At 35.6% G+C, this 27,672-nt stretch overlaps 3 protein-coding genes across 5 annotated transcripts; 1 reads left to right on the top strand and 2 right to left on the bottom strand.

The window, feature by feature from the left end:
- Positions 1–855: 855 nt before the first annotated feature.
- uxt (ubiquitously-expressed, prefoldin-like chaperone) lies at positions 856–2,713 on the bottom strand. Its single transcript, XM_052603454.1, has 6 exons — positions 2,390–2,713; positions 1,796–1,877; positions 1,547–1,614; positions 1,351–1,458; positions 1,170–1,233; positions 856–1,082 (listed from the first exon to the last, which is right to left on the bottom strand). Exons 1-6 carry the CDS (start codon positions 2,470–2,472, stop codon positions 1,023–1,025), a joined length of 465 nt encoding a protein of 154 aa, XP_052459414.1. The 5' UTR covers positions 2,473–2,713; the 3' UTR covers positions 856–1,022.
- A 621-nt stretch (positions 2,714–3,334) lies between these two features.
- Positions 3,335–7,598, top strand: LOC128018949 (ER membrane protein complex subunit 3). The gene is made up of 8 exons (XM_052604851.1): positions 3,335–3,672; positions 4,335–4,392; positions 4,502–4,595; positions 4,690–4,794; positions 6,025–6,106; positions 6,190–6,269; positions 6,471–6,553; positions 7,139–7,598. The coding sequence occupies exons 1-8, from the start codon at positions 3,518–3,520 to the stop codon at positions 7,232–7,234; spliced, it is 753 nt and encodes a 250-aa protein (XP_052460811.1). The 5' UTR covers positions 3,335–3,517; the 3' UTR covers positions 7,235–7,598.
- A 1,614-nt stretch (positions 7,599–9,212) lies between these two features.
- Positions 9,213–27,238, bottom strand: LOC128018948 (ubiquitin carboxyl-terminal hydrolase 11). 3 transcript variants are annotated; one of them, XM_052604848.1, is made up of 21 exons: positions 27,026–27,238; positions 25,744–25,853; positions 24,834–24,964; positions 24,597–24,714; positions 23,408–23,553; positions 23,133–23,194; positions 19,872–19,965; positions 19,623–19,796; positions 18,831–18,989; positions 18,400–18,624; positions 17,972–18,055; positions 17,355–17,449; positions 16,627–16,833; positions 16,008–16,105; positions 15,151–15,615; positions 14,838–14,908; positions 13,693–13,805; positions 13,337–13,486; positions 11,554–11,669; positions 11,352–11,440; positions 9,213–10,510 (listed from the first exon to the last, which is right to left on the bottom strand). In XM_052604848.1, the coding sequence occupies exons 1-21, from the start codon at positions 27,133–27,135 to the stop codon at positions 10,346–10,348; spliced, it is 2,982 nt and encodes a 993-aa protein (XP_052460808.1). In that variant the 5' UTR covers positions 27,136–27,238; the 3' UTR covers positions 9,213–10,345. The 3 variants fall into 3 exon arrangements, with proteins under 3 accessions (XP_052460808.1, XP_052460809.1, XP_052460810.1); XM_052604849.1 differs by lacking the exon at positions 27,026–27,238 and adding an exon at positions 25,068–25,161 and having other exon boundaries at positions 25,744–25,850; XM_052604850.1 differs by lacking the exon at positions 27,026–27,238 and adding an exon at positions 25,068–25,250 and having other exon boundaries at positions 25,744–25,846.
- Between the last annotated feature and the right edge of the window lie 434 nt (positions 27,239–27,672).

The following is a 27,672-nucleotide window of genomic DNA, read 5'->3' on the forward strand; positions in this document are numbered from 1 at the left end:
TTAAAACATAAAATCTGTAATTCCATAGCCAGTGCTGACAATGTCATATTATAATGATTGTATAGTGTGTCATTGTGCCCAAATGTGGCAGTGAGTCTTTGTACAAAGAAAAATAATCTATTTCAGGAAGCAAGTCTTCCAGAGATGCCACAATTCAACATCCAGTTTCCATGGCAACTGTTACTAGTGTGACAGAGTAGCCATCACACAGATGCGGCAGAAACATAAAATTAACCACTGTGTTCGTCAATCAGAACAGCTAAAACAGAAGTACAATTAATGATCGATTAACCACCACGTAATTCATTGAAGGTGCAATCTTGAATCCCAAAGGAAGCACACATATATTTTGAAAGCATTATATCGAACACCATACTCGTAGAAAGGATGAATAACCGATTATGCGAACAGGGTAATCTACACATAGTTTTTGTTCTTATTATTTGTAGATTCAACAAACAAATTAATTCTACTTATTTTAAATTACCTCCATTTTCTCATTTACATTTATTCAACAGATTTATATTTTCATTTTAGATATACATCAAGACTGGCTTCACAGTGTAATTTTGTGGCTTGCTGAAATCACCCAAATGAATGGTAGAATTCTTATTTCTGTAAGAAGTCCTGTTTTAAGGAAATAAAAATGTATGAGCCAGTTTACATCACACATGACTTTCTTAATTTACAATTATACAATCTCATGAATAAGTTGCTTGTCTAAACGAGAAGCTTCTTACATATTCATTTTCATATAGACGGTCTAATGTTAAATTAAGGTTTTAAAAGACGATGTGTTCATGTATTGTGCGTACAGTGATGTAGTTATTTAAAATGATCACAATGCCACTGATGGTAGGTACTGAAAATCTTACAATTTATTCAGCAAAACTTTTCAAAAACAACAGTATAACCTGTTAAAAGGCAATGTTTCTCTAAAACTGATAAAGTTCACATTGTTTGAAACAAACATTAATCATATGTGCAAATTTAATACACTGTGCTGTGACTGGTGTACTGTACTAAAACACCTCTCTCCTGGCCTCTGGAAGATCTTTCAGACCTTGTAATTCCCTTAATCCCTACAAAAAAAATTTTTTTAAGCATCACAATAAAAAGTAAAAAAAAATAATAATAATGACAAGCAAGTAAACCATAATGATTTGTACCTCCAGAACCATGCGGATGTTGGCCTTTATCTTTGCTGCATCTTTGGTAAGGATTTCAGTATATCTGAAATAATTAAATAATGATGAACATTTGAACATCTCAACGTAACAATTAAAAAATGCAAACATGCACATTTCAAAACAATCAAAAACCAAAAGATAAAAACAAATGATCTATTACTCCGTTAGCTGATTCGTCTTCTTTTCTATGAACTTCAAAGCCTCTGCGTGTGTGAATTCGACAAAGAATCCAAATCCAACTGCCACATATATTTTGGATGCATCAGGTCTAAAAAGTAATAAATCCTTCATGAGTTTGGCTTTTAAAATGTTAGACAGAGGCATTGATGTACAGTTCACAGACTTGCAATACTTACACATGGGCTTGCACAAAGAAATTGCAGCCAAGGTCAACATCTGTTTTGAGTTCTTTGCTGCCAGTTTCCTAAAGATAAATAAAATATAGCAAAAGCAACAAATTACACACAACGAGAGCAAGAAAACGATAGAGACGGAGTAACAAATGAAAATAGAGACAGGCAAGGTTACATAGAAAAGAAAAAAAACACTTAGAAACACATAAGGACATTGAAAAAGAATAAAATATGGTTTAGTAGATAAAATACCTGAATGCTTTTAATTGTATTCTTCAGCTGAAGGTATTGTGCTATTTTCTCATACACAGCATCTCTTTGCTCCAATACTTTCCTGTCAGAGCACGGAGTTAAAATTGTGGCAAATAATTTTTTTCTTTTTAATTATTTTTTATATATTTATGCACATACACATATACATATAGTGGGAAACATTTATTTGACCCCTGCTGATTTTGTAAGTTTTCCCACTTACAAAAAAATGAAGGGTCTGTAATTTTTATGTTAGGTTTATTTTAACGTACAGAGACAGAATACCAACCAAAAAATCCAGAAAAAAACAAATTTTATAAAGGTTAGAAATGTATTTTTATTTCGGTGAGTGAAATAAGTATTTGATCCCCAAGCAAAACCTGACTTAGCACTTGGTGCAGAAACCCTTGTTGGAGGTTAACATACATATACGTTATTATGTAAAATTGGTATTTACGTGGAACTCAATGGAACTTCAAATAATACCATTATAGGTATTACTAAAGTACATATTTAAAGAAATCACGGCATAACCATGGTACAAACATGTAAACATGGTAAAAGCAAAGCTAAAAATCAAGCGATGATACTTACTCTAAGTCTCGTTTCAGTACTTCATTGATAAATGTCTCATACTGCAATACTTTTTCATTGATACCGGGGGCCCCAGGAGTCATGATATGAAAAAAGACGGTTGCAGATCGACTATGATAAGGCGATATTTATTTTAATCGTAGTCAATGTTTCTAATATTAACGTGCATCAGAGATCGACAGTCCCTTCGCTGGGGTGGTGCTGCACTAAAACGCTAGCAGGCTAGCAGCTGACAAAACGAATTTGTTTTAATAGAAAAGGCTCGACTGTGTGAAGCTAAACCTTCCTTCAGCATGTCACGTGGCTCCCTGATTCGAAACCGGAAATGGCGTAAGCTAACTTTTATTTTATTTTATTTTATTTTATTTTTATTTATATATGTTTTTCATAGATTAGCCATTCTTTTACCTATCAGTTAGTGATAGAAAATAATAAAACATAAGTGACTATGTAAATATGTCATAGTTCAAAGTGAGGGGACGTGCGACTCATTCTTGCGAATCGGTTCTTTGAAACAGTTCGTCTCAAGGAATGCGTTAAAAAGCGTTTTTTTTAACTTTATGACTTGATTATGTTTACAAATTTTGTACGTAAAATTTGAAATAATTAAAATAAAAAAAGTTATCTTAAAAAAATAATGTCCACCACAAACGTGTTAAATTCAGCAGAGACACGGTTCTCTGGATTTTAAATAAACTTTAAAGACTTTAAACTTTAAATAAACTTTAAACTTTAAATAAACTAAAAAGGGTTTTGAGTTACTCCTTTTAGTTTGATGTATATAAAATTTTCCTAATAACAATAATAAATATTTTTCTTTTAGAAAAGTCATATTCATTTGAATTGTGCAATGATTCAGTAGATTAATCATTCAGACTAGTTTGTGAATCCATTAACATTCATTAAAAGATCCGACTCAATACAACGACTCGTTCACGAATCGGACCTTTCTACTAGTTCAAAGGTCAAAAAGCAGCTGCGTATATGGCGCATGTTCACGCAGCAATGTGCCATTACTGTAGTATAAAAGTTCAATAGTTTTACCATAGTTGGACTTTTCACTTTGTCGTAATTTGAGCATTATATTAAACTAGTGTCAGTGTTTTGAGTACAGATAGTTGTAAGGAAATGGCAGGTCCAGAGTTGCTGCTCGACTCCAGTATCCGCCTGTGGGTTGTTTTGCCCATAGTCTTCATCACATTCTTCGTCGGAGTTTTGCGTCATTACGTCACTCAGCTGATTCATAACGACAAGAAAGTTGATCTGCAGCAGGTGTCTGACAGGTGAGATGATGAATTCATACAGGTGTTTAGTCATAAACACGTAATCAAACTCACAATATGTAAAATACTGTAATTCTATAAAAAAGATGAATAAGATTGAAAAACATTATTACAAATATTGACACAATTCCATTATATTCAATAATTATTTTTAATTAAAATAATAACTTAAAAATATGTCAGTATATATCTTTAAATACATAGTTGTCTTGGCAAAATATTGATTCATTCATTTCCATTTATTAAATTGTTTAATTTAATCCAACACAAAATTGTTACAAAAAAATGTAGAATTGATTAAAAAATAAGTTTTGATTGCTGAGTGAATTAAATTGGCAGTATTGAACATTATTGTTTAGAAATATTCTATGTGGATATGTATTCTGCATATCAGGGTGTAAACCTATAAATAATTTAGTAAAATCATCTGAATGGAAAAGGAGACATTTCCTGAATTTTGTCCAAACCTGATCATTAGATCTTTTAAATTTGTCCCATTTACAATACATGGAAATATATCTTATTTCCTGCAAAATTATTAAATCATAGGCAAGTTCTTCTTAAGAATTTAATTACTTCAATTTAATTTTTTACATAATTATTTTAAATGTCTTTTGTGAATGCATATATATGTATCTATTTTAATTATTTTTAAATCACAGCCAAGTGTTGCTGCGCAGCCGCATCCTGAGAGAAAATGGAAAATATCTTCCCAAACAGGTATTAATTACTTTATGAATTACAGTGCCCAGGGTATTTGAGTGGAATAAACTTATAAAACTCCATTTACATGTTTGTGTCACTGATCAATCACACCATCTCATCTCAGTCATTTGCCATGCGAAAACACTATTTCAACAACCCTGAGACTGGATTCTTCAAGACGGTCAAAAGAAAGGTGATCCCCAAAAACCCCATGACTGGTAAGAGCTACTTTAACATCCTAAGCATAGAAGAAATGATCTACTATGCTCCATTATAACATCTGCAATATCTGTGCTTGAAAACCTGTCCCAGATCCCAGCATGATGATGGACATGATGAAGGGGAATCTGACCAATGTGTTGCCAATGATTGTGATTGGAGGATGGATCAACTGGGCCTTTTCTGGTTTTCTCACAAGTAAGAGCGTTTGTTAATTGTCGGAATTAAAGGAATAATTCACCTAAAAATTACAATTAGCTGAAAATGTATTCACCATCAGGCTTTCCAAGATGTAGATGACTTTGTTTCTTCATCAGAACGGATTTGGAGAAATGTAGCATTCCAACACTTGCTCACTACTGGATCCTCTGCAGTGAATGGGTGCCGTCAGAATGAGAGTCAAAACGGTTGATGAGAACATCACAATAATCCTCACCACTCCATTAATTATTGTCTTGTGAAGTGAAAAGCATTGTGTTTGTAGGAAACAAATCCAACATTTAGGTGTTTTATCTTCAAATCATTGCTTGTAATCCATAATTTATAATAACGCTTCCTCCAGTGAAGAAAATCCAAGCTCATTCAAGCTGATATTCTGGATAGAGGACCTGTATTTTAACTGGAAGCAATAGTTTAAAGTTAAAACGTCTTAATGATGTATTTGTTTCTTACAAACACGCAGCTTTTTGCTTCACAAGACTGTGACTGTGAATGGACTGGAGTAGTGTGGATTACTGTGGTATGTTTATCTGCTCTCATTCTGACGGCACCCATTCACTGCAGAGGATCCACTGCTGAGCAAGAGATGTAATGCTACATTTCTCCAAATCTGATCTGATGAAGAAACAAACCCATATACCCATCTTGTTTTGCCTGAGAGTGTCTAAATTTTCAGCAAATTTTTATTATTTGGTGCTGAGCAACTCCCTTGAAATGCTAAACTATAAAAAGGATCTAGTGAGCATGTGTGAATGTAGTCTTCTTATTTCTAAAACAATCATTTGTAAGTGCGACTGAATTCAGGGATGTAAGATGCATCTAAAAAGTGTGAAGGGAGACATTCTAATCCTAAACAGCCGGCTTCTGAATTTTAATTGGGTGATGTAACATTTGGCCAGTACTTTCATAACTCATTTTCTGAAAGGCAGAGGTTGGTAAGTGGGCTCTAACCATAGTCAGATTACCGCATATGCGTTTGTTCAGTCCAGTGCTAGCATCAAGCTTCTGTTCTCTCTTAAAGCAGCTACAGTTTGCTTTTTCTCATCGTTACCAAAAAGCAGACAAGATTGACTAGTAAATGCCTAAAAGTTGTAATGGCTTCTATTTATCTGATTAAATCTCAAGTGAATGTTATTTGAAACGAAGTGCGCTTGTAAGAGTTTAAATGAATTGTTATAAAAGTCTTATAAAAGCTTGTTTCCCCTTCAGCTAAAGTTCCGTTTCCTCTGACTCTGAGATTTAAGCCCATGCTACAGAGAGGAATTGAGCTGCTCTCTCTGGACGCTTCCTGGTACAGTATTGACATTGATGTTTTTTCATTTATTACCAGAACTTGAAAACTGTGAATAAAATCTGAATATATTGCTCTTATAGGGTCAGTTCAGCATCATGGTATTTTCTTAATGTGTTTGGGCTCAGAAGCATGTACACACTCATCCTTGGACAAGACAATGGTTGGTTGTTTTTGTTTTTGATATTTAGACCCTTTTATGACCTCAACCTTATTGTGTTATATTCACTTTTTATATATTATATTACTATACAGTATATTATTTTAATATAACACAATATTTAATATCATAAAATGAATATATATATTGTGCATGATTTCTTCAAAATTGAGATGACTTGCTCAGCTAGGTGTTTATTTTCAGCTGCAGATCAGTCGAGGATTATGCAGGATCAAATGACAGGGGCGGCGATGGCGATGCCTCCTGATCCTAATAAAGCATTTAAGGTGAGCAGGACATAATTTGAACAAAACCATTTATAAGTAATTATAATTCTCTTTATGTGGTTTCTTTCTTAGCAATATTAAATTATTCTGGGACAAACATGCATGCAACAAACCGTAAAAAACAAAACACGCCAGCAGTTAGTTGTGTTTAACACAAATTTAAAGTACATTTTTCTTGGGAGTACAGCGTCTACAGCCCCAGTGGACGGAATGATGCAACAGTAGCCCTGGTGTGGAAACATGGTTGCTTTAATTTCATAACCCTCATCATCTTAGGATAATTGTGAAACCATAAACTTTGCCATTTTGAAGCTTACATATTTACAGAACTATTGAAACATCACATTTCTTGGGGAACGCAGATTGTGCTGGGTGCAATAAGTCGATTCAATCCTCATACACAAGTGATTGTATATAGAGAGAGAGAATGTGCTCATCATTTACTCATCCTCATGCTGTTGTAAACACGTACGCCATTCTTTCTGCTGTGGAACACAAAAGGGGACGTTTAGCAGAATGTTCACACTCTTCTCAGATGTGTAAAGCTCTTCAATGCTCTAAGTGTATTCAATACCATTGTTTCAGAGCGAGTGGGAAGCCCTGGAGATTGTGGAGCACAAATGGGCCCTGGAGAACGTAGAAGAGGAGCTCATGTGTCAGGATCTGAACTTGTTTAGCTAAGAATTACAGTAAAAAACAAACCCTGATTTCAAATCACTTTTTGATATGAACTAAGCTAAGCTGCTAAGATGGTTCAATTCATAAGCAGATGTGATTTCTTTACACGATTCAAATGTTGATACTCGTTGACTGCAGTGATCTCCTTGAATGTCCTGCAAAGCATCTGTAATATGTCTGACATGATTGTGTGAACTGGGATTTGCACATAAACATTTGATTAGTTGTAAGCATAGATCTAAATTATATAAATTTATGGCAGAAGTATTAATATACAGAATTTGTCATGTCTTAATAGTGTGTTTATATGAGAAGTGATGCCTTGAAAATCTTTTTGGGTTTTAATAAAGATTATATTGCACCCTAAGATGAGGAGGAAATCAGTTTGTGCTTCAGGTGAGAGAAAATGAGCAGATTGAAAATACTACATACTCCATATTCAAAACTCAAAAGCTTTTATTTGATAACTTCTTTATAATATTTCATTTCTATGCAAAAATGCCCACACAATACAAAATCACAAATATGAAATTTGGCGTTTCATACTGTGAAAGGTGCTTTTGAATATTGCAAAATAAATTGTGTAGCATCGACAGAAATAAAAGTTGGTTTCTCAAACCAACTGATTGCTTTAACATTTCAAATATTCACAGCTGACCGTTTGATGGATTTCACTGAAATAATATAACCATGATCACAGGTCACACGGTAGCTTTAATAAATATCTGAATTTAATATTAGAAAGAAATTATGCTGTTTGTGGCTCTCTGAAGCTGTTGATTCCAGCTCTAATGAATTATTTTAGAAAAATAAATGCCAGAGTTAAGCCATTATTTACAGTAAAATAGTAAAACTCTTTTTAAATGGATCGTTACATTCATTAAACCTTGTACAAAGTGGAAGACTGAAGATGAGAAAGGAGCTAAATCATTTGAGGAACAATTTTTTTTCTATTTACAAAAAAACAAACTGTCCATTTGTAAAGCAGACTACAAGAAAATTCCCATCAGTTCTTCGTCACAAGTTTGTAAATCTCACAAATGCGAACAAGAACAAATCTCGCCATTTGCAGTTTACTGTAATAATGCATTTAATCTGTAACTAAATCTGCACAAATTACATAAAAAAAAATACTATCATGATGTACAGACATTTTCATAAAAATTTTTTTAATGTTGAGTTGCCCTGAAAATGTCAAAATGCTTCATTTTATTAAATAAAATTTAATATTTTCCCCTTGGTTTCTTTAGTTTTTTGTTCTGGACAGGTTTTGTGAGATTCACCCATATTATTATATAAGACATTAGAACATACTGAATGAATTAAATGTTCCTCCCACATATATATGTGATATAGTCCGAAAAATACGGTATAAACATAAGTCACACCGGAGTATAAGTCGCATCAGTTCAAAATTACGTCATGGCGAGAAAAAAAACATATAAGTCGCACTGGACTATAAGTCGCATTTAGAACCAAGAACCGAGAGAAAACATGACCATCTACAGCCACGAGAGGGCGCTCTATGCTGCTCAGTGTAGACTACAGGAGCACTGAGCAGCATAGAGCGCCCTCTCGTGGTCAGGTTTTCTCTTTGTTCATTTCTCTCGGTTCATGTCAAATTAATTTTGATAAATAAGTCGCACCTGACTATAAGTCGCAAGACCAGCCAAACTATGAAAAAAAGTGCGACTTATAGTCCGGAAAATACGGTACATCTCTCATAGAACAGTGCGATGAACTGTATCCATTATCATCTGAGGAAAGCAATAAAGCATTCATTTAATGGTTAGCGCAAATGAAAAAGCATTTTATATAAGATTTTCTTTACACAGTGGGCCAAATGAATTACAACACTATGAGCAACTGAGAAATGTTAATATGCAATCAGTATGAACCGAGTGAATGCATTTCCCGTTGCCAAAGGATCTAAACATCCCTTTTTTCAGAGGTAAATCAATGTAAATGGAAGTCAAATGTGTACAATCTAACCTTGACTTTAAAGTCAGCATTTATTCATATCAAAAGATGTGTATACAATTATATATTCAATCTATAATTAACAAAATAAAATGAAAGCTCCCCCATTCCCAGCATCTGATCCAAATGATCATAGATAATACAACATTTAATACAAAAATACTGTACAGAGGTGCCTTAAAAACATCACGTAAAGAGCTCTATCCAGAAAGCACTATGCTGAAATATTCTTGTTTGCTCCAAAGAGTTCATTATAAATTGCAGGCAGTTAGTCAAAAAGAATGTAATATTTAAATATTGCGGTGCATTTTCTTTCAATTAAGATAAAAAAATAAAAAAAAGCTAATTCTCGCTGGAAATCAGGTCTCCGTTTGTGTCCTGCAACAGAGTGTCTTTTCCCAGACCTTACCACAGAGGAAAAAAACATCAAAAGAATGAAAATAAATCTTTAGAAGCCACTCTTTACATGTATAATCTCTCACTCCACATTAGCATCAAGCAATTACGAAAATAAATAGATCACGAGTGAGTGGACAGAAAGCTATTTCTCATTTACCTCCACCTATTTCTCCATCCACATTTTAACAAGAAGATCTCAGAAATCTGAAGCAGCATCTCTGAACATGACATCCCTGATATGAGAAACCCCCACCCCCAGCATCCCTGCTAACAGCGCCCACGATGAGATGGAATAAACAGAAGGCCTGATTCATGATGCTAAACAGTGCAGCTGAAGGTTGTACGTTCAGATCAGTCATCACCACCGCGGACAGCAGCTGAGCTAGCTCAGAAAAGCAAGCTTAGATAAAAAATAAAGAACATGTCAGTGATGATGACCTGCAGCGGAAACCTCATTCTTTGAATTCTCATCGTCACTGAAGCGACTGAATCCGCCGGTACCAGCCTAACCCGTTTCCTTGAGTTTGTCACAAAGAAAAAACAACACATAAGTCTCATTCCCAATCCCATGATGCTCGTGCACCAGCCTGAGAGAGTTGCCCCAGCCTCGTACTTCCTGTCGGTGTCAGAGCAGAGGCGGAGGTTCAAGTTTCTGTTGATTAAGATGATAGACAGTGTGCGCGAATGGAAGAGGTAAGAGTGAGAAAGAATGAGTAAAAGAAAAACGGACAGAAATCAGTCCGTCTCCATGCTGACACAGGAAGCGGCTCCATCCATGCCATCACCGGTCTGGGAGGAGATGTGGTTCTCTGTCTGGGTGGAGGAGGGTATGGGTGGAGGGATTGTGGGCCGGCGGATCTTGTCTTGGCGCTGGTAGAACAGGAGGTAGGCAGCACTGGTCTACAAGAATAGAGGGAGAGTGAACATTTCATTGACTTTTTTTTAGGTTTTTGAAAGAAGTCTGTTATGCTCACCAAGGTTGCATTAAATACATTGCGAAATAGTTACAATTTAAAGTCACTGTTTACTGTTTAAATTGTCATTTATTCCTGTGATCAAAGCTGCATTTTCAGCATCATTACTCCAGTCTTCAGTGTCACATGATCTTTCAGAAATCATTCTAATATGCTGATCTGCATATTAATATTTTATTGGAAATTTATATATTTTTAGGATCCTTTGATGAATATAAAGTTCAAAAGAACAGTTTTGTAACATTATAACAGTCTTATCTAGCATTCGTGATCAGTTTAATGCATACTTGCTGAATAAAAGTATTAAAATCATAAAAAACTGACCCCAAACTTTTGTCATATTGTGCTTTTTAAATAGTTTTGTTTGTTTAGATTTACTTTCATGAATCACACTTAAGCACTATAAAAGGACTAAACAGAAAGCTTATGAATTTTATTTTTAATGATATTATTATTAGCCAACTCCAAAATTACACCTGGGTTTGAGATTTTTGTTTTAGATTTGGGAGCGGCCTCAACAAGTTTATGTAGAATAAAACAATTCCAATCCATGGATATGATCATTTCTTGTGGACATCATTTTAAACAGATCGTTTTTTTTGGAGGCAAGTAGTTTTGGAGGCTGAAAAAGTTATTGTATTTTGAGGAAAAACCAACATTTCATTTTAGAAGAGCATGCACTGATAAATCAAATTTAATAAAAACCATAGGGTCTATTTTGATTTCATGTTGATAAAGCACACCACAGAAAGATGCATTAATCTCACCACTATTTGTTCCTCCGTTGCATAGGTCACCTTGCTGTCGTCAAAGTAATACCACTGACCATTATCCTTGTTTCGGGCATAACTAGTATCTAGAAGGGGACAAAAGAGAAATATTTGCGTAATGTTATTGTCACTAATCAAAACAGAATGCAATTTTTGACGTTAATATGGTTTAATAAAAGCTAAAAAGACTGATGCATACAGTGACCGTCTCGGAGTCCGCCGTAGTGGTTGGACACAGCGATCAGATCATATCTACAGGGAGGTTCGGTACTGTTCACACTCTTCTTTAGGAGGAAACCTGAGAAGTCCAAATCCCTGCAGGCAAAGAATGAAAGCTGCTTTTCACCAGAGCAATAACAACATATGGAAACAAATGGAATAGTTGGAGAATCAACCACCGAAGATAGTTAGTTTTATGAACATTTATGAGCCTACGTTTCCATTATAATTATGCAATATATCACCATTAAACAAGAATAAATGAATGAATGAATGAATAATATTTACAACTGTACATAACCAATAAAACCAATTAATACATTTATACAAAGGAAGCATTACATTGATAAAAAGTGACAACAAAAACATCAATAAGGTTACAAAAGTTTTATTTTAAGCAAATGCTGTACTTTTAAACCTTTTATTATTTTTCAAAAAAATAAACCTTTCGTGAAAATAAGTTTAAACAAATTATTATGTAGCACAACTGTTCTCATAATTGATAATAAGGTTTTTTTTTAGCAGAAAATCAGAATATATATTAGAATAATTTCTCAAGGATCATGTGACACTGAAGTCTGTAGTAATGATGCTGAAAATTCAGCTTTGCATCACAGGAATAAATTACAATCTAAAATGCATTCAAATAGAAAATAGTTATACTAAATTATCTTAATATTTCAACATATTATTGTTTTTACTGTACTTTTTATCAAATAAATGCAGTCTTGGTGAGCATTATAGCCTTCTTTCAAAAACATTTAAATGGTTAGTTCACCCAAAAATGAAAATTAGCCCATAATTTACTCACCCTCAAGTCATTCTAAGTGAATATGGCTTTCTTCTTCCAAACGAATCCAGTCAGAGTTATATTAAAATTTGTCTTTGATCTTTCAAGCTGTTTAATTTCACTCAGCGGTTGTTGCAGTGCTTCAGTCCAAAAGAAGTTAATTAAAAAGCGCCCACCCTTAATAAAAAGTGTCTCACATGGCCCCAAGGGGTGAACAAAGTCCTCCTGAAGGGAATCGATGCATTTTTGTAATAAAAATAACCATATTTAAAACGTAATAATAACTTTGATCTAGCTTGCACTCACAGCTGTAAAAAGATTGACATATGAGGTCAGCTATGCACATGCACAGCTCAGAAGTGACACACAGGGAAACGCAAAGGAGAGATCAAAACAAAACAATAGTCACTAATCAGAAGAACAAAACGAGGATTTGTAAAGAAGAATGTCAGAGGATTTCAATATAAGCTAAGAGGATACTGGTTTTCCTTTGCTAAAGTAAGGAAACTTTGCTTCCTTTACTCCTGGTAACAAATGTTTACATGAGACTCACCTGCACATGCCCACGCTGACCTCATGATGTCATTCTACCGTGAACCGCTTCCATTTTACAACTGTGAGCGCAAGCTAGATTAAAGTGAATATAACGGTTTGAATATGGATATTTTTCTTACAAAAAAGAAAAGAAGACTTTGTTCACCCCCCATGAGCCATGTGAGACACTTTTTTTTTTTAATGGATTGGCACTTTTTATTTCACTTCTTTTGGACTGAAGCACTGCAACACCCACTGAGTGCAATTAAACAGTTTGAAAGATCAAAGACAATTTTTAATATAACTCTGACTGGATTCATTTGAAAGAAGAAACCTGATATACACATTTTGGGGTGAACTGAGCCTTTAAAAATCCTACTAATCCCAACTTCTGGACACTAGTGTATGTCTTCATCTGACAAACAGTACTTCATCTTACCGCAGGGGGAACTCCACGATGGTATCCAGTTTCTCTCGAGAGTATTTTGTGTAGGAGAAACGCTTTAAATGGATAATAAGAACCTCTGGCAAAGACCATAGATCCAGTTTCTTAGTGGCAAGCTGATGCTTTTTACATGTCGGACAATACCTACAGACCACATAAACAAAGACAAAGTTACATGTGCAGAGGAAGCAATCCTGTTCTTTAAATTTACCTCTAGAAATTATGACAAAAATGCTTCTGGCTTTAAATTATGCAGTTAACAACACAAAATGTTCCTCTTTCTTCATGCTCATAAGGGATAGATTGGAATAAAAGGCTAGATTCTTTGATAGAACCAAGTAGTAGATTACCAGGGGTTTTCCTCTTCCAGTGTCTCTACTGTGGTGAAGAGCGCTATACATTCCTGCAGCTGCACTGTAATTTTCTGGTGAGGGACGTCCATGCTCTCATGCTTTATGTATTTCTGCATAAACATAAAAAACACATGTTTGCAACAGAAATGCTGCAGTTTACATAGTTCGAAACAGACAAGACTGAAACTAAAGGATTTTTATATTTAATTAAAGGACCAAATTAATATTGAATTTAAGCATATTTTACATATTAAAAAGCTTTAAAAATCCTGACTGGTGAGGTACAAGGTGACGTCATGGACATTCAAGAAATACAATAATAAATGCTATTTTTTGAAAACATTTAACTAATGCATATTTAGGATAGCACAATAAGGAATGGAAAAATGTTTATTTATTTATTTATTTATTTGCTGTGTTGGGATGAGAACCAATATATTTGATAAATTAGATGAGAGAAGAGCTAGGCAATGCAGTGCTGGTTTAAAACACTTTTAAAACACATATTCAGTTATATTATTTATTTGACAGCACTGACAGTTATTTTTAGCTGATTGGAATTCGCAACATTAATACTGTTACTGAACTGAACTGAGTTAATAATCGAACTGACTTTTGTAGAGCTGCTTATAGCTGAACTGAACTTGTTTAAGAAATTGAGCAACTGCACCATTACTTAACTGAATCAACACTGACCTGACTTCAGCTGAATAATCTTTTTAGAGCTGCTTTACAACAGAACTTGCATATCACCAATTCTGTTATTTTCCTGTTCATTAGTGTGCAGTTGCTTTGAAACAATCTGTATTGTTTAAAGCTCTACATAAGTGAAGGTGACCTGACTTATCACTGCATTAGGAGCAATACTTTAAAACAAAAGAGACGTGTAGTCAAGTATAGTGTCCCATACTCGGAATTTGTACACTGCATTTAACCCAAACAAGTCCATACACACAGTAGTGAGTAGTGAACACACACACACACAGAGCAGTGGGCAGCCATTTTTGCTGCGGCGCCTGGGGAGCAGTTAGGGGTTTGGTGCCTTGCTCAAGGGTCTAACCTCAGTCGTGATATTGAGGGTGGAGGAGAGCACTTGCAGATTCGCTCCCCACAGATTCAGACCCATTCATTAGTAATCCTACCTCGGCTTCATTCTCATTGTAGTACTTCTTCTTCATGTCAGGGTCCCAGTCGATGGCGATATATGGCTGAGCTAAACGGAAACAGTGAGTCACGCCATTAGGAGCAGGAACATTTGCACTTATGAATGTTCTGAGTTAAAGGATACCATGACTATAAAAAGATGTGAATTGAGCACCCAGAGAGATAAAAGACATGCAGTCTCACTTTGTTATGACCCTCGCTTGTCCGCACATGACCCTGAAGTTGTACAAAAGCATCAGATGTGTAGAGAAGTCTGTAATAAATGGAGTTTTCTCATTAGAGTACACTTACAGCTGAAAGAGAAGCTGCCATCCAACTCTCCCATCCCTCGCTCCGTGGTACCATTAGAGTTGACCGCCTGCATGGTAAAGAGGGCTTTTTTCCGCCTCTCCGTGTAGCGCCGTCTTCCCGGAAGCCTCTTATTTGCCTTCGCACAAGATGCATACTCCTCTTCTTCCTCGACCTCATCTTCATCCTTTTCCTTCTTGCTCGAAGGTTCAGTGCCAACACTTTGGTCTCCATCAGTGGCGTTTTGGTTGTTGGTGTCACTGGTGCCACATGCTGATTGGCCCTCCTCCGTGCTGCTGCCCCCGTCTGGTCCACTGCTCGACTCCTCCTCCTCAGCTTTCTCCTCCCCCTCGCTGCTCGGGCTGGCTTCTGATTGGCAGTTGTTCTGCCCTTCGGTCTGACTGCTTTCTTGAGTCACTTCCTCTTTATTGGATGGCCCTGTCTCCTCAGAGTCTTCCTCACCTTCATCTGTTCAGAAATGGATCATTATTGATACACTAAATGCTTGGGGTCATTTAACATTTTTGAAAGAAGTATCTTATTATAATACTGTGAAATATTATGTCAATTTAAAATAACTATGTTCCATTTAAATATATATGTTAAAATGTAATTTATTCCTGATATGCAATGCTTAATTTTCAGCATCATTACTCCAGTATTCAGTGTCACATGATCCTTCAGAAATTATTCTAATATGCTGATTGGCTGCTCAAGAAACATTTTTTTAAGAAACATTAAAACAGTGCTGCTGGAATCTTCTGTAACATTATGAATGACTTCATCACTTTTAATGGATTTAATGCATCCTTGCAGAATAAATGTATTAATTTATTTTAAAATGAAAAACTAAGTTATACCATCACTAACTCCATTGGTCTGTGCCTTGTACAACTCTTCCTCTTCTTCTTCTTCCTCCTCTACTTCTTCTGAAGGGTCTAGTGCACGGACATATCGCCTATGTAGGGACACAATCATGACTCATATGAACGGCAACCCAACTTTGGCCTTTAAAAACAAAATGCACTCAAAAACCAGTGATACTGAAATAAACAATCACAATAACACCAATATGATCACAGAAGACACAAGAAGCAGTTAGTTACCAGATGCATTTATACAAAGAAGTGTATAATTGACTGCATCTACTGTCAGTAAAATATGTACAAAAATATTTGTATGGACAATTATCAATCCGATGCAGTTAAAAAAAACACAATAAAGGAAAAATACAAAGCATATGTAGAATAAAAAATGTTTGATTCCAGGACTAATGACATATCTGGTAACATTTTTATAATCTAATTAATATTACTGTTTTTGTTTATTGTTTAAATAGTCTCTATCATGATCACTGTATGTGTTTTCCTTCTATAACAAAAGAAAACCATCATAAATGTACAGCACTGAAAACGATATGATCCTGATATTTAATCAAAACTAGCTTGTGACCAAACGAACATGAGTGGCTAGACTTACGCCAGTCTTTTCAGGAGGAGCTGGTAAAGATCTTCCCTTGTGCACTGGTTGCGTGGCACAGATATCAGCAGCGGGTGACCGAACAGGGACGTGCCATAACTGTTGCTGCCCGAGCCGTAATCTCTGTAATGGGAGCGTTCACGCATGTAGATGGCCATAACCACCTCCTCACCATCCTGATCCACACAACCGCTGCTCAGCTGATACCTGCATCAACACACCACAACAATTGTCTGGAGATGCACCTTTGATACATATTATTTTTCTTTTCTTATCTGAAAAGATGAAAACCTAATGCATTGTGAATTATATTTTGAAATAAACTACATTATATGAATAATAAAAAAAAAAAGTGGAAAAGTCAAGACACTAACAACAACTTAAAAAATAATATGTATATATAATTTTATATAAATGCATAATTATATTATGAACTATATTTAGAAAATAAACTTCATTATATATTATCCAGCTGTATTTACTCTGTGCAATTTATAACATCCAAGTGAAAGATTTAACAATAACATACAAAGCAACAAAATTAGATACATTTAAAGGGGGGTGATACTTTTCTATAACCCACTTCATGTATATAAATATATTTTTTTATGAATTCCCATGGACAACATTGTTTATTAAGCCTGGTTCATTCATTTCCAATTACCTGACACTGTATATTTGTAATAACACTGTATGTTTACGGTTTACTCAGATTAGTTCTATCTTACACAAATATATCGTCCCGGTCCAATATGCAGCTTAAGAATTCATCAGTTTGGTAAATCCTATAGAAGCGATGATTGAAAACATCAGCCACAGCCATCTGTGAAGAGCAGACCAATGATGAGCTCAGAACAAAAACTTTAAATGGGTTTGGATTCTTGACGACATGGATACAGGGCCATATCATTAATTAAACCAAGATTATATGTGACCCTGGAGCACAAAACCAGTCTTAAGTTGCTGGGGTATATTTTTAGCAATAGCCCAAAAAAATATTGTATGGGTCAAAATAATTAATTTTATGCCAAAAATCATTACGATATTAAGTAAAGATCATGTTCCATAAAGATACTGCATTTGATATGCATTTGGACAACCTTAAAGGCGATTTACTCATTATTTTGATTTTTTGGCACCCTCAGATTCCAGATTTTCAAATAGTTGTATCTCGGCTATATATTGTCCGATCCTAATAAAACATACATCAACGGAAAGCTTGTTTATTCAGCTTAATTAAATTAATGAAAACTTAAGACTGGTTTTGTGGTCTGGGGTCATATATCAATAAAAATTTGTCAATAAATTTTGCCAGTGTTTCAGTAGTTAAAAGGCTTGTTTGAACCTGGCTGGGAGGGAGGCCTGTTGCCTGAGAGAGGGCAGTGCACAAATCAATCACTCTGCCAGCTTTAGGGACAATCAGACGATACTGCAGAGGGAAGACAGACACAATCATCAGTCACCAGGATGAGCAAAACTCACAGTAAAGCAGTACTAAAAAAAAGCCTTACTAAACGCTTTTCAGCAGAAATGTCAAACTACTTTGCCCTAAGCAAGACCGGCTCTGATGACATCATCACACGCCACCAGCTGTCTTCCTGTTTACAAACCTGCAGTGCTACATCATTCACATCTGCCAAACTCATAGCATGGGCTCACTCATAATGAGCATGTCTGTCGTGCTGCACATATGCTGCCTTTCCTGCCAAAAATGACTGAGCATTTTGTTATTTTGCTGGTTTTTTTTTTCCAATTATATGACATTATACAAACCTGGGTGGGTTTGGCCGTTGGATCCAGTGACACATAGAACACCTCCATGACCCTCTCCTTACTAACAGGTAAGGGCACACTCAAGTAGCAGAAGGGGTCGAAGGTCACAGAGACCTTGTTGCACTCGGGACACACCAGCGTTGACTTAAACAACCCGTGGAATGTGTCGACGATGACCGAATCGTTCCGCCGTAAATGGTTGCGCCATGCTTCCTCAGCCACTTCCTGTTAGGAATAAATAGAAATTAGATTCTCATAGGAAAACTTTGTTTTGTAGTAGAGATATTAATATGGTTAGGTTTAGAGGTCGACCAATAGTGGATTTTACAGAGACTAAACTTTGTTTATAAACAAGAGTGACAACAGCATTCGATAAATGAACTATTAATAAAGATATATTCTTTGTGTACTATAGTGTGTGTGTAAAGCACCTGGTCAGGTCTGCCATCAGCATCCCGGAGTTCAATATACTCCTTCTTTTTGACCCGGTTGAGGTCTTCATGTAGACCGTCCAAAAGGAAAGACAGCAACTCCTGAGAGTCGTGTTGCTGGTAGCCCAGAAACTGTGACGCAAAGTGGCCGACCTTGGTCTGCAAAGACATACACAAACAAGGCTGCTTAATTTTCTGCACTACTAATAGAGCAAGACTAAAAACAAACAGAATTTTAGTGTTTAAAGCTTATAAATGACTTATATTGATCATATGTGAGAGTAAACACATTTAAAATGTAAAAAAAAAATTAATCTTTTGAATAAAAGCTGTTCTTATTCATCATAGAATCCTGAATACAATGTATCATCAGTATATTTTATAACAAATCAGTATATTTTCATGATTTCTGAAGGATTGGCTGCTAAATTCAGCTTTGCATCACAAAAATATTGTTAAATATATTAAAATAGAAAACAGTTAATTTAAATTGTAGTAATATTCCACAATATTCCTAAAACATTACATAAATAATAGATCAAATAAATGCAGCCTTGGTGAGCAGAAGAGACGTCTTCCAAAAACATTAAACGATTATTGTACTAATAGTTGTTTTTGTATATTAAGTATATTAAACCTTTATTGATAGAAAAGCAGAAAGGCAATCATATAAAGAAGAGGGGAAACAGTATAGTATCTGAAATGAACCAACTGATTTGAGTTCTGCTGGTGTCCGTGAACAAGTTTTGAACTAAAAATGCTAATGTAGAGTGATCACTACAATTAGGTTACCTTAAACACCCGAGGAACCACAGAATAGTGCCTGCCGGACCACATCTGTTTGATGACATCTGCATAGGCTTCTGCAATTTCTCCCTTCATGCCTAAAGGGTTGGTGAAGTTCAGCTCCTCCAGATATGAGTTCTTCAGAAAGTACTCAGTCAGTGGCGGTGTGTTACTTAGACACTGCAGGGGGAAAAATGCACACTTCACTTTAAGAAATGCCTTTATTATGAGTGTTCAGTGTGCATGACCTCTGACCTGTAAAGCTGAGTTCATGAAGCAGGTGTTGCCTAGGTTTGTGAGGCCACACACTCCAGGAGGGCCTTGATACGAGTCCTCATCAGAGTTCCGCCTGGAGACAAAAAATTCCATAATTCCAAATTTTAAATAAAATCCGAGTGATGTTTTAAAGTCCAAAGAGCTACCCACCTAAACAGCATTTCTGCATGAGACAACTGCATTTCAATTTTTGATTTGGACAAACTTTCAAACATATTTACAGTGGTCAAAAATACTGGCTAGGTAGGTAGCTTGCTATGCTTGAATTATTTTTGAGAATTATAACTTTAGTAAAATGTTTTGCAGCACAACCAGTTATAGTTAGTTTTTATACAACAATTTTCGACAGTTACACTAAAATTACAATTAAGAATTAAATGTTAAGGCAATCTGTTAATACTTTTCAGTTACAAACCACACAATCCATGAATATAAACTTTATTATATTAATGTCACCTATAATATCACCCAGAGATATATTAAAAGTTGTATATAGTACATCCTACTTAACCTGCCTACATTCAGTACACTCATATAAATAGTATATACACTTTATAGCAATATTAGCTGTTATTGTTCATGTTCAAAGCTCCAAATACAATGCTGGATATATATTATTATAATTCACATATATACAGTACACTCATGTAATGTGATATAAATAATAATATATAGCCAATCTCAACTGCCTGATTTTTTCGTCACAAAAATTTAACAATATTATTGTTAGAAAGTTGTTATTATTAGAAAGTTGGAAATATACTACATCTGCATACATACATACAGTACACGCATGTAAAGCGATATTAGCTATATAGCAAATCACAACTGCTTGTTTCCATGCCTTGAAGTGTCACAAAATGTAAACTACATTATCGCCCAGCTCTAATCTGGCATGAAATACAAGGCATAAAGATATTAATTCAAAACCATGTGTATTGTGAAGAGCACTATTATGAATGAATTTGTATTGACTATAGCACAGTGTTTCATGACACTGTAAAAAATTATCGCATCATAAGGTTGTTGAAGTGTAGAGCAGGGCCCGGTTCCCCAAAACGTTCTTATCGCTAAGTAGTTCTTAACCTATTCCTTAACCTCTCTCTTAACCTTATGGCACGATTCCCGACACGTTCGTACGCTAAGTATATCTTCTGTAAGTCATACATTTGTAAGGTTGGTCTGGACCATTCGTAAGCTCTCTCTTAGCGTTTTTTGAGCTCAAGACGCTACTGTACAGCAGTCTTTAGAAATCAGCGCAGCGAAGTACAAGTCAAACTATGGTATGTTGACAATGTTGTGGCTCAACAATGATTTAATGTTATTTTTTAAGACTCATAATAAATTATGTTCGCAATGGATACAGGCCTATTTATGAAGTTGACTTTATGTGGTATCAGAACTAATATGGTGGTCATTTTTTCGTAATGTAATTAAAGCGAATCAATTTTTTGATAATTAAAATCTGGCAAACAATTTGGCTCTAAATGGCTAAGATCTATAAATGGGTACGCATGGTGGTGTCCAGTAAGCGACCAACTATGGCAGCGATCCAATGTGTCCTTGTATTGAATCAAAGACGGAGCCTGACGCGGAGCCGTTTAGTCCATGTCAATTTTTTTATTCGGCAAAACTTAAGCCCTTTTGACTTTTTCCTGAAGTGGCTATATAAAAAATAAATTGGACCTTCTCAAACCTGCGCTTGCCAGACTAACGCGGCAGGATTTTGCTTTAAGCCCTGAAACCCAGCGCTACGGTTTTTTTTCTTCTTTTTTTTTTTTTTTTTGCTACAGAGAGATTCATCGAGGTCGTGGGAGAGGGCTACGGCCTAATCAAGAGGAGGCGCGTCCATCCTGTCACCAACGCCCTTCTGCGCCATGCACATATCCCTATCGCCAATTCATCAGTGATTGATCAGGCGTACACATCGCAAAAGGGATACGCGGCCATAAACGTGCAGGTTATAGTGGACCATTGGGGTGTGATATCTGACCTCGTGGCAAGGTCCAGCAAAACTTCAACTTCCTCTGACGAGAGGCTTGGTGCCCTTTTTTACGTTGCTTCCCCAGCATATTTTGTATCTAACTCTCTCTCTCTCTCTCTGTTCATTGTAGATAGGTTGCTTTTTATTAACAACATAAACCAATTGCAATCAATACCGCATTAAACATAAGTAATTGCAGCTGCTTGCCAATCAATTCTGATCGTAAAGTACCTTACCATTAATATAAAAGTAAATTATATCATTTTTATAAGTCGTTAAACCCATGTCAAGAAGCGGCACAAGTGGCACAACGGGATAAAGAGGGTGGATGATTAGCGAGGGATACCCGGTTCGTCCAACCATCACAACATATGGTGTGAACATATTACTGACCATTTGATAATTAAAATTATAGTCTATATTCTACTGATAACCTAAAATATGTTAAAATAAATGTTACTATAATAATTTGAGGAATATTTCATTTGCATAGAACGTGTTGTCTTTCTTAATGCTGTATTGCACCATCGCGTGAAGTGGAAAATCGATTCATGAGCAATCGATGCCAACTAATTCAGCACCCACACTTTGGACAGCGCTCTTGTTACGTCGGACGTAAGAGGCAGCGTGCTAAGAAGCTTCCTAAGGGACACTTCGGGGAACACACTTAGGAACATAAACAACTTTGGTAAGATATATCTTTCGAGGTCTTCTTAGCACGCTAAGAGTGAGCGTTATCGGGAAACCGGGCCCAAGTCATTTTGCCTGCCAAGGTTCAATAAATGGTATTTTTGATCTGGGAAGGATTTGTTGAATTCTAATGTTCAAAGCATATTGAAGTCTTTAATTTAATAAATAAATAAATAAATAAATAAATAAACCATATTATAATGGTTTATTAGACTCTGGCATTAAAGCAATAAAGGATGTTCTTCAAACTTTAACAAAACATGTGGGTTTTCTGGAGTGACTTATTCGACATCGGGTGTAAATAATATGGTCCCAGTTATTTTCCAAATGAACAATGTTTTCTACCAACCACAGGACTGGTTTCAAAGTTTATTTGTGCTACACTGATCTCACTGCCTTGCCATTTCTTGAGGATGTAAGCATTTAACCTACCACAGATGTGAATGAATGGGGCTGATGAATACTTTTTGTGCATTAGACACGTGTCTTTCCATTTTTCTAAACAAGAACAGAAAGGAAACTTGCACTAATGCACGAGAGAAGAAAGCTGGTGTCCTTATACTCACGTGATCTGAGGCCTGGATGTGGGCCACGTACCATCCGCATTCCTGATCTCCATAATCACCGTCTGCAGAGTGAGCAGAGCATGTTAGGACACACCACACACACAAACACATGCAGGGTGGCCCATATCAGAGCATTCATTTAATAGTAGCAAGGTTTGTCTATATGACAAAGCCACAAGGCGAGGTTGCTGGCAGTTCTTATTACTGTAAATGTCACCAGATTGTTACAATACAGAATAGATGACCAGAGTGTAAATGTTAGGTGTGTATTTTACCATGCCAGAGCTGAGGCAGGAGTCTAGGACAGTCATGTTAAGGTTCCGTAGCCTCTCCGAGCTCGAATCCGTATTCCGCATCCACAGTCGGCTCTCAGCAGTCTCTGGCACATTAAAATGCTGCCGTATCTTTTGATGAATAGCATCTATCAAACACAGATACACACGTTAGAGATTAAAACACATGCATGCATTCAGAGCTCAGATACACCTAGCTGCCGATATCCTGAGAGGTTTCACACATTAGTTTACAAAATAATTGCATGCCAAATATAAAATAGACTTGCAAGCGACACTAGCATTCTGTAAATTAATTGGCAATCCAGAGCTTGAGCTAAATCTTTGATGAGCCGAAAACATTTAGTTTATTTTAAATGAAGTATAGTTGAAGACATTTAGTTTGCCTGTTAAAAGGTAGAGTTACTATGAGCAGAAATAGTAATGTATTGATGTAACTGTCATCTAACTTAAAAGATATACTCTTAATAACATACTCTACTGTTCATGAGTTTAAAGTCAGTATGGTTTTTTTTTTCTCTTTTTATTAAGATTTTATTCAGCAAGTATGCATTCATTTAATAAAGACATTTATGTTATAAAAAATATTTTTCCAGAATCTATTTAATCAAAGAACCCTGAAAAAGTATATAAATGGAAGTCTCCACAAATGATATTAAGCACCAGAACTGTTTTCAACATTAATAATAACATAGGATCATGTGACACTGAAGACTGAAGTAATGATGCAAAGAATTCAGCTTTGCATCGTATGAATAAATTAAATTTTAAATATATATTCAAATAGAAAACAGTTCATTTATATTGTAATAATATTTCAAGATTTTTCAGCATTTTTGATCAAATAAATACAGCCTTGCTCAGCATAAAAAAAACTTTGCTTTGCATCACATTAATAAATTATATTTTAAAATGCATTCAAATAGAAAATGGTTACCGACCCCAAACTATTAAACAGTAGTGTATGAACGTCATTGAATAAAATCAAAGCATTAACACACTTTACAAGCAAAATATTTCACTTAAAACGTTTATGTTTAAAACACGCCAGATTTGTGCCATTCATTTGAAGACAAATGCATGAGAAAACAAACATGTGCAAAGAAGTTCATTCTTTTTTAAATTTACGTTAAGTGAATTCCGTGGATTCTATAACAAAGCCTTAACTCACGTATCTTGTCTGCTCGACTGAAGCGTCCAGAAACAGTACTCTCCAGGTTGCTAGAAAGACAGAGGTAGACCTCCACAGGATAGACCTCAACTTTAACAGTGCTGGGAAGATCAACAACCTGGAAAGAGGAAGAAGATGTTCACATCATCCTCAATTAATGACAAACACAGCCTATCTTGATCTCAACATCTCTTTTGATTTTATAGGAAGAAAAGTCAGAAGTCTTGTTAACACTACCTTTCTCTCCAAAGGAGGCTGATCGTCCATCATGTCATACCACGACAAGAGTTTATGCCAGGCTTCCGCTGGGACCAGGACAAAGTCATCATTCTCTGTAAGCCTCTCTTTAAGATGGTAAGAATCCAGATCTACAGAAAATATACTAAATATTAAAAACATCTTCTGCCTCCACAGTCATTAAAGTATAGTAATAGTTTGCCAAAATATGAAAAATAGCTTAAATATACTCACCCACAGGCCGTTCAAGACGTAGGCAAGTTTGTTTCTTCATCATAACAGAGTTGGATAAATGTAGCATTACGTCACTTGCTCACCAGTGGATCCTCTGCAGTGAATGGGTGCCATCAGAACGAGAGTCCAAACATAGGATAAAAACATCATAGTAATCCACAACTCCATTCCATCAATAAACGTCTGTAAGAAATTAAGGAGTGAACTTTAAACTTGAAAGAAGAAAAAATAGGAGTCCTTGATAACCTCGCTTTCTACAGTTTACTTTTTCCACTGGAGGAAGCATTATTATGGATTATGGACTCATATTCTGGTAAGAAGACGCCTAGATGGATTTGTTTCTTACAAACATGCAACTTTTCACTATTCACAACATTTAACTGATGGACTGGAGTTGTGAGGATTACTGTGATGCTTTTATCAGCTGTTTGGACTCTCATTCTGACGGCACCCTATGAAGTATAGGATCCATTTGTGAGCAAGTGTTATATTAAATTTCTCCAAATTTGTTCAAAAACTTAACTTAATCTTGGATGGCCTGGGGGTGAGTAATTTTTCAGCAATTATTAATTATCGAGTCAGCTATTCCTTTAAAGGAACAGATTTATGGAGAATGAGAAATTAAATGTTTTATGGCGCTGCTATGGGATCTTGTGGGTAACATAGCAGCATTTACCTTCAAAGAGCTCAGTGTTATCAATTTTCCCAGGATAGGAAGAAGAATTTTGGTCCCTGGTGTGCACATACTCTTTCCATTGATCATACCACCTTTTGTCCAACAAATACCTGCGATACACAAACATGTAGCAGTCAAACTCAACACTGATTGGTTGTAGAAGTCCAACATCATTTAACGAGCTTAAGAACCAATCTGTTTCACGTAAACTGCACAGGGCAACAGTGTCAGAAATGAATTAAGACACCAAAAGCTTGTCATTTGCCTTTAATGACGGGGAAGAATTACAGCAGATCTGCCTTTCCTGTTCAAGGAATGAGACATTAAACATTGACAATAATAATAAATTATAATAAACATGATTTTTGTAGGCTCATGTGACACTGAAGACTGAAGTACTGATGCTTAAAATTCAGTTTTGCATCTTATGAATAAATTAAATTTTAAAATATATTCAAATAGACAACAGTTATTTTATATTGTAATAATATTTCACAAATTTACTGTATTTTGATCAAATAAATGCAGCTTTACCCAGCATAAAAAAAAAACTTTGCTTTGCATCACATGAATAAATTATATTTTAAAATGCATTCAAATAAACATCAAAAATTTCACTTAGTAGAAAGAAAGCAATCTTCAAAGATGGAAAGTGGACTGAAAGATTATTATTTGTTATTTCGCATCCACTATTTATTGAAAACAGAACCCTAGCCCAGATATTCATTGTATTTATTTTACATGCAGAAAGCAAAATGAGAATGTATTTTTATTTAGATATTTTACTGCCTTTCCAGTTCAAGGAACGAGAACAAACCGAAAGTAACTTTCCCATTTCAGACTGACACACCTGGAAGTGAAACTTAAAGCAAGTGCAGTAATGAACTAGACACCATAAAACCAGATCATGTGAACATTCGCTTAGCGAAAATGAACAGAAATTAAATTTGGTAGAGTTGACGACGTTGGAATCTGGTACGAGAAGTAACCTGTCAAACCTTATTGACGCTAAAGAAGCTGTTAACCAAGAAATCCGATCTATTAGGCCTGAAAACTGACCTGTATCAAAGTTTCCCTCTTTTATTTGATGACTGAATCAATGAACTCTCAATTACATTGGCATGGCTGTTTCTAAACCTGAAGAACCTCAAGACCCTCAGACCGCACAAACTCAAGCGCGTTGTCAGTTTCATCACAGAACTGTTAGTGTTTTTTCTGTGTTTTAGTAGTTGTTGTTATTGTTTAATAAATGTTTTGTTATTAAGTCTGAAGTTTCTCTCACCAGCTGTCTCCGGCCCGGAGCTGCTGCTGGTTCAGGTTGTCGATCTCCCGCCACTGGGTCTCTAGTCCCGGAGGCTCCGTGGCCGAACCGATGCTGCTGTTCGCAGCCATAATCACTCATAAAATCAGAAAAGCGCCGTTAAAGCCGCATAGACACACCGGAATGTTTTGACGCAGGAAGTAGGAAGCGGCTAGAATGACAACTTCCGCCCTGCGAGAGAGGGGCGGAACCATATGGTTCTTGTTGTGGCTAAAAGGGATACAGCAAAAACTGTCTATGGCAAAAACCCGCGAGCTAACAATAAATTCAAATTGTTTTACCTATTCGATTGTGTTTTATTAATACCCCTTACAATAATGCAAAAAATAGTACTTATTGTTGTACAGTATGAGAATAATTATAATAATTATAAGAAGATAATTTGTTTCTAACCTATTTTGTTAGGTCAAATGTGCAAATTATATCCAATAATATATGACTAATGCATTAAATATCTTCCCATTTTCTTAAAATGTATAATTAACTTATGTTTTACAGTGTTTCTCAGTCGCTTTGGTACATTTCTCGAATCATCCTTGAGATTTGCAAAACAGTAAGTGCATTTCTCAAAACAACTCGTACAAATAGCAAAACACCATGGATTACCT

Source organism: Carassius gibelio, chromosome A8 (genome assembly GCF_023724105.1).
Source record: "Carassius gibelio isolate Cgi1373 ecotype wild population from Czech Republic chromosome A8, carGib1.2-hapl.c, whole genome shotgun sequence".
Taxonomy (NCBI): Eukaryota; Metazoa; Chordata; class Actinopteri; order Cypriniformes; family Cyprinidae; genus Carassius; species Carassius gibelio.